Source organism: Neomonachus schauinslandi, chromosome 12 (genome assembly GCF_002201575.2).
Source record: "Neomonachus schauinslandi chromosome 12, ASM220157v2, whole genome shotgun sequence".
In the NCBI taxonomy this organism is placed as follows: Eukaryota; Metazoa; Chordata; class Mammalia; order Carnivora; family Phocidae; genus Neomonachus; species Neomonachus schauinslandi.
In genome coordinates, this window is record NC_058414.1 from 83,451,113 (window position 1) to 83,461,321 (window position 10,209).

The window sequence follows — 10,209 nt, forward strand, 5'->3', positions numbered from 1 at the left end:
GAAGTCTCCCTGCTCACAGTGGTCCCTGTATTTATCAAGGGTGCAACTTGTTCCCCCAGTTTGGAGCTTTTGGAACTGCATCAGGCTCAGAAGTGAGAATAAAGAAACAAGACTGGTCTTTGCTTCTAGGTTAGTTGCTATTTGCCAGCATTTGGCTTCTTTGCAGGAGGACACAGCTATTCTGGCTTTGCCAGGGACATTCTTCCTTGCTTCATGAGTTTTGCCTCACCTCTGTGACCAGAAGAGAGGACAGAAGCGATGATGATCATGAATACACTGCCGGGGGGGGGAAGGGTTGTACGGTCTTCACACACTCAGGCCATGCCTGGAGTCTAGAGGCCAGGAGGTAGGGCCCAGCTGCACATTGCTGAGGCCGCTAATAGACTCCCTTGGCCTGTTGCCCTTCTGGCACATCTTGTACCTCACATCGTGGGAAACCACATGAACCAGAGCCACGCCTGGCCCTGAAGTCGCCCTCTGTCAAACAGGAAGGCCTGTCCACACACATTTACTGGCCACGCCAGATGATGCATTCCAGTGCCCGTGCCCACTGGGCCACTGTCAGTATTGACTGGGGCTGGGATGGGGCCAGCTTCCAAGGGGAGGGACACCAGAACCTGTTTGTTTGTGTTTGGTTTTGTTTTAATTTCATTTCCATTATATTTGGGGTTTTGGGGTTTTTTTTTAAAGATTTTATTTATTTGACAGAGAGAGACACAGTGAGAGAGGGAACACAAGCAGGGGGAGTGGGAGAGGGAGAAGCAGGCTTCCCGCCAAGCAGGGAGCCCGATGCGGGGCTCGATCCCAGGACCCCGGGATCATGACCTGAGCCGAAGGCAGACGCTTAACGACTGAGCCACCCAGGCGCCCCTATTTGGGTTTTTTTTAAACTTCATTTCCATTATATATTTTTTTGAATTTCATTTTCATTTTTTTTTGAACCAGTTTTTAAAGGGGAAGGAGTAGAGAGTGTGGGACTCCCAGTAGTGAACAATGTGAGCAAAGGCCCAGAGGAAGGAGTGTGACCACTGTGTTGGGAGGTGAGAGGAGCCAGGCTGGCGCCCCAAGCGCACAGTGCCTGTGGTGAAGGACGGAGGGGAGACTGCAGAGCTAGACCAGGGTAGAGCACGAGATGTCTTGAATACCATGTCAAACATGACCATTTTTTAATAGGCTTTGGGAACCTTTTTTTTTTTAAGATCTTATTTATTTGAGAGAGAGAGATAGCAAGAGAGAACACGAGCAGTGGGGAGAGGGAGAAGCAGGCTCCCTGCTGAGCTTGATACCAGGAGCCCGGCATCATGACCTGAGCAGAAGGCAGATGCTTAACCAACTGAGCCACCCAGGTGCCCCTTTGGGAACCTTTTTAACATGGAATTTGAACAGTTTGAGATGGAGGAGTGACGTGGTCTAGAAAGATCTCTCAGGTGGCAGGGAGAGGTGAACTGAAAGAGGATTGGTTAGAGACATTTAAGAGCCGTATGCAAAGTCTAGATGAGGGAAACTGAACCCCACAGCATTCTGAGGTCAGTGCTGGGCCCTCCGCCTGCTCTCCTTTCAGCTTTGTGTGTGAGTGTGGGCTGGTCTCTCCTCCTTCCAGGCCCACACAGCAAGTGTGAGCAGGGGGTGGGTCAGGCCCTCCATTCCTATTAACACACAGCAGGGTGAGCCTGGATTTCCAAAAATGACTGTCACGAAACAAAACATCAAGCCTGTTTCATGTTGTATCATCAAATAGGGATCCCCAAACTGGCAAGACTTTCCTCTAGAAAACAGATCTAATTTAACATTGTAAAATAACATGGTTTTTGTTTTTTGGGGTTTCTTTTTGCATTAGAAAATATTCTGATAAAACATTCTCTTTTTAAAATTAGTTTTTATTTTCAGCAAAGTGATAATATGGCTTTAAATGTCAAAGAGGACTTAAAAGGCCTTTTTTTATACCTTAGAGGCAGCACTTCATGCCCGCTCTTTCTGGTGTGTATCTTTCCTGCTCTGAAAGTCTTAAATCGTTATTTCTTGAGTTGAGACATTATTACAATTTCTTGATAACCCACTTTGTATGTTTATATTATTATAACTACATAAAAACTGGTCACTGCTAAGACAAGTATATTATCACAGTTACTACTTGCTTTTTCCCTTCTGTGTTTTAGGTAGTAATCACCGGTTCTACCCCACTTCTGGAAAACCCCTCTCAGTATTCATGCCCAGGTCGTCGTGCCGGTCTCCCCTCTCTGTGCTCTCAGACCTGCTGCAGAACGCTGGTCCGGGGCCCCTCAGCCTGCCCGCAGCTCTCCACAGTGGGTTCTCTGTCTCCTAGATCCCACAGCCACCTCTCGCGTAGTTCTCTCTCGTTGCTTTGGAGCACATCCTTCAGGGCTTTCTGGGAAAGCATGCATGGGTGGCCAGCTTTTCGACCCCTTACAGGTCTGAAGATGCCTTTCTTCTGCCTTCACAGTCAATTGATAGCGCTATCATTTCTTGGGCCGGAAACAGTTCTAGCTGGAAAGCACTTTCTCTCAGACACTCGAAAGCATCTGCTCCTTGATCTCCTAGCTTCTAGGCTTGCTTTCGAGAAGTCCCACAATATTCCAACTCCCAGTTCTTTTTATAGGACTTTTTTTTTTCTTTCTGAATCTTTCAGGATCTTTGCTTTATCCCTGGTGTTCTGAAATTTTGCAAAGATGCATGTTAGTGTCTTGATCTTTTGTCATCTTGTCTGCTGGGCATCTAATGGGCCTTTTCAATGTGGATTCGTTTTTCAGCTCTAGAAATTTATTTACAGTGTGTCTGATAATTTCTTTTTTTTTTTTTTTTTTTTACTGTTTCTGGAATTCTCTTTTATCAGAGGTTGGACCCCTATGGTCTCATATTTTCTCTCCTTTCCATCTTTTAATCTTTTCTACTGAGAAATTTCCTTGACTTTATCTTCTGCTTTCTTTGGAATGTATTTCGTCTATTAGATTCTTTATTTTAAAGTTTTCCTCATATTCCTTTTTAAGAAAAGCATCCCATTTTTATGATACAAATCTCTTCTCTGAGGATATTAGTGTTCTGGGGCCTTTGTTTTCTTCTCCCCCCACTTCCCCCACCCTGACCTTGTCTGCAACCTTGTGTTCCTGAAGAGTTAAGAGCCGGTTGTCAGGCAGTGCAGGGCATAGCTAGGTGATCTGTAGGCTAGCACAGCAGACCAGGACTTCAGGGTCTTCCCCCCACTTCCTCACCCAACAGATACCACTGTGGTCTTTCCCGGCCTTTCCAGGTCAGCTTCTCAGTACAGTGGAGGAACTTCAGATGTCCTGTCAACAAAGGTCAAGGTGTTTGGGTGTTGGGATTTGTGAGAGCTACTGGTCTCATAAAGTTGAATACACGCTTTTAACCAATCCCTGTTTTCAGCGTCGTCTTTTTCTGCGGTAGTGAGGCCTACATGTCCTGCTCCCTCCATGGACACAGGGCTTGCTACTTCCACTGCTCTGACAAGTCAGAACCACTTGACATTTGCTTCTCATCTTCCAAAAACATGTTGACATCCCTCATTGATATCCTTCCTCCCACTTCATTCTAATTTTAGTTTCAAGAGGAAGAGGAGCTTGATAACGTGCATTTATTCTGCCTCATTTAACTGGAAATCCTTTTTTTTTCTTTAATATGTCATATAAAACTATCAACTTTTCTTTCTTAGGAAAGACTGCCCTTTTCTGCGATTATGTGTTTCTTCCTTTCTTTGTGTTAAACCATCCTTTCTACTGTGCAATGATAGTGATATTAGGAGACAGTTGGGTCTTTTTAAGTTGATCCCAAAATGTATTTTTAAATTTTACTGGTCCGTGGACCTAAAATCAAGAAAACAATGCCCTAGGTTTTTTGTTTTTGTTTTGTTTTGTTCTTTGAGAGTGGTGGGGAAGGCAGAGGGAGAGGAAGAGAGAGAATCCTAAGCAGTTTTCACGCCCAGTGTGAACACCTCATGCCGGACTCGGGGCTCAATCTCACAACCCTTATTGAGATCACGACCTGAGCCAAAATCAAGAGTCGGACACTTAACTGACCAAGCCACCCGGGAGTCCCCCCCTCTTTTTTTAATAAGCAAACACTGAAGGAAGGGGCAGTGGCCAAGAAAACAGGACAGGATTGAGGGAGACATTTTTTCAAGCCGAGGGAAACAGCATAGGCAGGCAGACAATTGAAGAAGTCGGTAGCAGAACATCAAAGAAAATTAATGGCAGCCTTTCCCAGTGGAAGGAGGCAGTCAGGAGGGCTGGGCTGGGGAGGAGGGTTCACACCTCACCAGCCTTGCTTCCTAAAATTAGAAGCAGGCAGGCTCATCTCCTGGCAAGTTGGGGAGGCCCTGCCCCGGGGCCCATTTCCACAGTTTCTTCGAACTTTCTTTCCTGAGAGTCCGTTTTATAGAATGACAGTCGGTAAGAGGAGGGGTGTATTTGTGCCTGGACAGTCGGTGGGCAATTACATGAGGCTGACAGTGGTGCCCTGAAGGGCTGGGGCTGGTAGCTCTGTGCAGCCAGCATCTGGGAGGCTGAGCCCGATCCCCACCAACAGTCTCCCCTTTGTCTCCCCAGGATTGGTCCAGATCCCCGTGAGCATGTACCAGACTGTGGTAACCAGCCTTGCCCAGGGCAACGGGCCGGTGCAGGTGGCCATGGCCCCTGTGACCACCCGGATATCGGACAGCACAGTCACCATGGACGGCCAGGCTGTGGAGGTGGTGACGTTGGAACAGTGACATGCAGCCGTACGATGGCATCATTTTCTAGTCTACTTCAAAATTTTTTACACGTTTGCAGAGGTGCAATCAAATGGAATTAAGTCTCTCGACTTTGGAAGAAAAGTTTTGTTAACCTTTTTTTTAAAAAGGAAGAAAGGCAGTGGGTTTTGGAATTGCATTTTTTAAAGCACCACTCTTGATTTTCTGGGATTGGTGGAATAAGATACTGTGTTGTCAATTTCACTGTCCCAAAAAAGCCAAATTGTGGCAGGACTTCTTTCTGCAGAAACATGTGTGTATACTTATGTGTGTGTATGTGTGAGTGTGAATATATGTATATGTGTACATATGGATATACACATTTACATATATATAAAGTATATATATATGTATGTATATATATATATATATATATATGAAACCCGCATGGAATTATCTGTATGAAATTAAGGTGAGCTGTGGAAAAAAATAATTCACCCAGTTTAGTGGGTGTAGGGTACGTGGCCAGACACAGTCACCCAATTTTTGTTCATACCAGGGTCATGCGTTGAGCTACTGACAAACTCAGGCGGAGGTGACCATGCCCTTCACCAAAGCTGCCTCCCAGTGGCCACCCAGAACTCTCCCTGCTGGACTCACCTGAGGAAGGAGGTTCCAGAACAGGGTGGGGTCCAGAAGTTGTGTTTGCAAGGTCCAAGGGCCTCATGGTCTGGCAGCTGAGACGCTCCTCGGGCTGGCCCAGGTGCTGACCTTGCCATAGGCAGGTGAATGTCCTTAAAGCTCCAGGCAGGGACAAGAGGGATTTCTTCAGCCACCCATCTCCTCCCCTTCCCAGGAAGCCTTCTTGATCTCATGACTATTAAAACGTTGCTTTGGTTTTAAGGTCAGTTCTGAATTGGTCATGTATATGAACTGAAGGTAACAGAAGTATTAAGGGTTTGAGGAGCGCGTGCGCGTTAAGTGTGCTTGTGGGCGTGTGCTTGGAGGGGAGAGAGTGGGACGGGGAGGGGAGGGGTTGGAAGGGGAAAGGAAGGAGGGAGAGAAGAATCTTCCAAGACCAGGGCACACCAATGGGAGCAATATTTTCCTTTCCAGTAACTTCCTGTAGCTTAACAGAGGAGACTGGAAGTAACAGGAGCACCTGGCTCGAGGAAGGTTGCTCTTCATGCTGAGGGGCCTTGGAAGAGAAAGGGACCTGGGTGTTTCCAGCAGCCCTGAGGCAGGCCCTGTCTCAGAAGGTCCGCTGCAGTCTTCCCAGGTGTGGCCCGGTGGGCCAGGCCCCACAGCCTCCTCCTCACAGGTGTTGACCGGTCTGGGTGTTCTCGGGAACTGTTAAATCCTGTGATTTCTCAGCTGCAAGCCCTGAGTCTGCAGTGGCTAAATTCACCTGACTTCTCGACAGGCCAAATCTCTGCTCCTTGAGTACAGGGACAACTCTTCCTCCCTCCTCCCGGGCCCCCATGTGTGATAGTGTATTTAATGTGTTTTTTTTAATGCGACATTAAAAGATTCTTCACATCTTGCTCAGCCTTTGAGAAAAGTTTCAGATTCTTGTATTTGCTTGTTTTATATAAAACTATCTAATGTTCTTTGTATGTTTTTTTCTGTACGTAATAGGGGGAGGGGAGGGAAATTTACATATAAACAGTCCTAGTTCTACAACTTGTTATTTTTTTAATTATTATTTTTTATCGTCATTGTGAAGCTGTTCGGGGGCTTTAAAGTCCGTGTTCCTTTGTGGTGAAATAACCTCCTAATAGTTTGAGAAAGAAGAAGAAGAAGAAGAAGAAAAGCAAAACCCAAGTAGCAGAGCATGGATTCTGTGTTGTTTTCCATTCTGTCTATTACTGCCTCATTCAATAAATAGTTTAAAATGTGGCAACAGGAAGTGGGACTGTTCATCTCTATAGGAGCACTTGGCCCCTTGGAACTCCTTTGGGGTGGCTTCCTCTGCTTTGTGAAAGGTGCTCGTACTCAACCTCGGTGGTCTTTGAATGGTGCTCCGCAACGTTGCAGAGCCCTGGAAGGAGCGAGGGCAGGGCCTCGGGAGCAGCGCCATTGAATTCATTTTATAAACGGCTGTCCTGAGGGTGCAGGGCCAGGTGGCGGGCTGGGATCTAACTTGAAAAGTTCTAAAGATGGTTTGAAAACTCTACTCTAGAGTTCTTTCTTTAGGGGTTAATTGCATTCCACATTAAAACTCAGGCTGGGCGATGGCGCCTGTCCATCGGGGTTCCCTGCACGGGAGTGTTGTTCACTATCACAGTGGATTATCCTTCTTGAAGCAGAGGCCTCAAGCCATTAATTTTTCCTTAAGTCCTCACTCTGGCTCATTGCTTTCATGCGGCAACTGCCATCTTTCCAGCTGTACCTCCTGCCACACCCCCAGCTGTAGGCCCTTCGTCACCCCACCCGAAGTGGTTCGGCACCTCCGTGTTTGTGCCCGCTCTGTGCCTCAGCCTCGAACGATGCCCTCCACCCCTTTGTTATTGGATGCTGGGTCGGTTTCCTGGTGATAGTGATTAAAATCATTGAATAGAGAAGACCAGAGGTGTTTTCCTCGATGACTGACAGTGGCTCATAAAGCTAGCACCCCCTCTCCCCCTTCTTGAGCAGATGGCACACTGTTGCCTATTTTCACCAGAGGGTGGACCGAAAAAGAGGATTGATCGCAGCCAAACCAACCGAACATCACTGCCATTGGCCACCCAGGAACAGCTGGGTTATCTAGAGTACCTCCTTCTGGGGCCAGCCTCTCTCTGGAGGTACCTCACTCTACAGTATATTCTGTTTGCCTGGCAAGACCCAGCTGCTGCCTTTTCAACAAGCATGTGTTGAAAACTTTCTTTGGTGGGGCTCACGGAGACCTTTGCTTCCATTACTGCCTGAGTCACCACCGGCAGCTGCTGCAGGGGCCTGGTAGGTAAAATTGCTCAGTAAAGGGGAAGCGGTTCAGGTGGGCGAGGCGGGGAGGCGTGGGGGCGGGTAGAGTAGAGAGAATTGTCCGCAGATTGCCACCAAGTGGGAGCAATGTGGGCCCTAGAGCCCCATCTTCGTAATTTTCCAGAGAAGGTGGGGAGTCCAGATTTGTGTACAGATGTCCTGATTTCAACAACAAATCAAAAAATCCTTTACATACTCTGCAGGGGAAAAAAACAAAACACTACACCTGCCGACCGGATCTGGCCCATGGGCCAGTTTTGTTTAACTTGGTGATAGCCTACCATGTGTCCGATGAATACAGCCTGGCAGGTGCCCATGGGCAACAAGATGGGAGGAGACATTCATATGAGCAGATCGTTGCAGCCCAGGGTGATAAGGTGCCATCTGGATGGAGTGCTGTAGCAGAACGAGTTCTGTTCTCTCCTTTTACCTCCTTAAGGGTCCTCTGCGTTAAGTAGTTTATCATCCAGGCTGCAAAGGAACTAGTGCTGTAACTAGCAGGAACTAAAGAGCTGTTCTGCACAGGACACTGCAAAATGCTCCGACACCGTGATTTCTCATCCTCTCCCCAACCCTGTACGGAGGTTAGATTCCATTTTATAGCTGTGGGAACTGACACTTGGCAACTTCACAAGGTAAATGCATAAAAGATGTATGCGATGAAGTGAGAGGGGGCCTGGATCAAACTCTGCTACGAAGAACCCTGTTCGTGCCAACCATTCAGGGGGTAGGTGTCAGAAAACAAGCTGCACATCTGGATTCTCATCTTTAAAGAAAACTCCAGGTGAGTCCTGAGCTTAGCCCACAGGCAGCCTCAGCCATCAGGGTTTCCTGACGGTGCCATGGTCGTTGTGAGGGGCTCACCCCACCAGAGGGGCCTCCCAGCAGCTGGGCCTTTTCGTCACGCACGAGCACACGGGCCAAGGCGCACAGGGACTTGACTACAGCAGATGCTCAAAACGTCTCATCTGATGAGTGACCTTAGTTTCTAGTGGTTCCTTAGGAAATTCAAGGAACCCAAAACATCCATTCCCACACATTCTCATTACTCAAAAATTTTCTGCAAAAAGCCAGTGTTAACATTGTTAAATAATTTGATGTGAAAAAAATGTTGATGTTATTTCCAAGAAAAATCCGGCCCTGTGTGATCCTACCAAGGATAAAGGGTAGTGAAGATGCTGGGGCCTGAACTCATTCTTGGGCATGAGTAGTTACATTATGTTGTTGTCCTTACATCGTTAAAAGCCCCAGGGCCCAAAAGCTATGGAGAGATCGGTTGATGTTAAAACCCAAGAAGCTCCGGGCAAGGAGGCCAAGCCAAACCTTGGAAAAGTAGTTGGATTGTGAAGTCGTCAGTTGGGCCTAAGTCCCATTCAGTCTTTGGGCTCCCCAGTGGCCTTGCGTGGAAGAGAATTTTAAAGCTGGAAGGGACATTAGCCACCACCCCTCATTTAGGCTATGAAGATTAAAGCCTAGAGGCAGAGAGACTCAGAACCACATGAGGGTAGCATTGCACCCAGACTTCTGACTCTTGGCCAGGGTCATACCCTCACTGCACTCAGCTCCTCCTGCCCTGGCCTTACCATCTAAATTCTTAAAACAAGAATTTAGGGGGGGGGGGGAGGGCGGTACCTGGCTGGCTCAGTCAGTAGAGCATGCAACTTTTGATTTTGGGGTTGTTAGTTCAAGCCCCAGGTTGGGTGCAGAGATTACTTAAAATATTTTTTTAAATTGTTAATTTGTGCCTATGTATTTCCCTTACCAGAACTACTTCTTATAGAGAACAATATTTAAGCCAAATAATCTTGTCTGAAATTTGCCAGAATTTACCAAAATTGTTGCAGAAAACAGTCACAACGGGACTTTCTTGCCAAAAAAAAAAATTTTTTTTAATTCACAAAAGTTAAGGGAGACTAATCACATAATAGGATTCTTTACCCTGGCCCTCAGGGTTCTCATCTGTACAGAACAGCGGTTGATGAACAATTCAGGGGACCCTATCACCAACGCCCAGGTGATGTCCTTTGCTTCTCCCAATGAATTAGCTGGGTCGAGTGTCATTACTGTTCCACAGATGACCTGCGCCGAGGTGAGCTGGTCCAGGCTGTGAGTCCTGGCCCCCTGTCCTGTCCTCACTGGTCCCAACACCTCTGGCAAGGCCCAGCCCGCCTGCCCAGACGGAATGAGGTGACACCAGAAAGCGCCCGGCATCAAAGCCTTTCCGGTGTGAACAGCAGAAACCCAGAGATGCCGGAGAAAAGACGGGCGGCTGATGGAGCCAAGGATCCGCGTCTTCGAAGCCCAAGGTGACGCATATTCCCGCCCCAGACGTGGAGCCGCAGTCTTGGGGAGCATAGCTGATTGGCCAACTGGTGTCACGTGTCTGCCTCCAGGCCAATCAGCAATGGCCAGCAGGATTGGGGGGCGGTCTTCCTCCCAGGTAAAGAAGGGGGCTGGGAGCGCCATCATCTCCACCCAAGCTGTGACAACCAGGGGACAAAGGAGCTGGGATCCTAATAGCCTCCCTGCTGCCTCACGTGGCC

At 47.7% G+C, this 10,209-nt stretch overlaps 1 protein-coding gene across 2 annotated transcripts in view; it reads left to right on the forward strand.

The window, feature by feature from the left end:
* The window catches only part of NRF1 (nuclear respiratory factor 1), a 143,535-nt gene extending 137,841 nt beyond the window's left edge, over positions 1–5,694 (forward strand). For both annotated transcript variants that reach the window (XM_021699278.1, XM_044920290.1), the window contains exon 11: positions 4,578–5,694. In XM_021699278.1, coding sequence (XP_021554953.1) covers positions 4,578–4,741 — 164 coding nt within the window. In that variant the 3' untranslated portion in view covers positions 4,742–5,694. The remainder of the gene's footprint in view (positions 1–4,577) is intronic.
* The last annotated feature ends 4,515 nt before the right edge of the window (positions 5,695–10,209 follow it).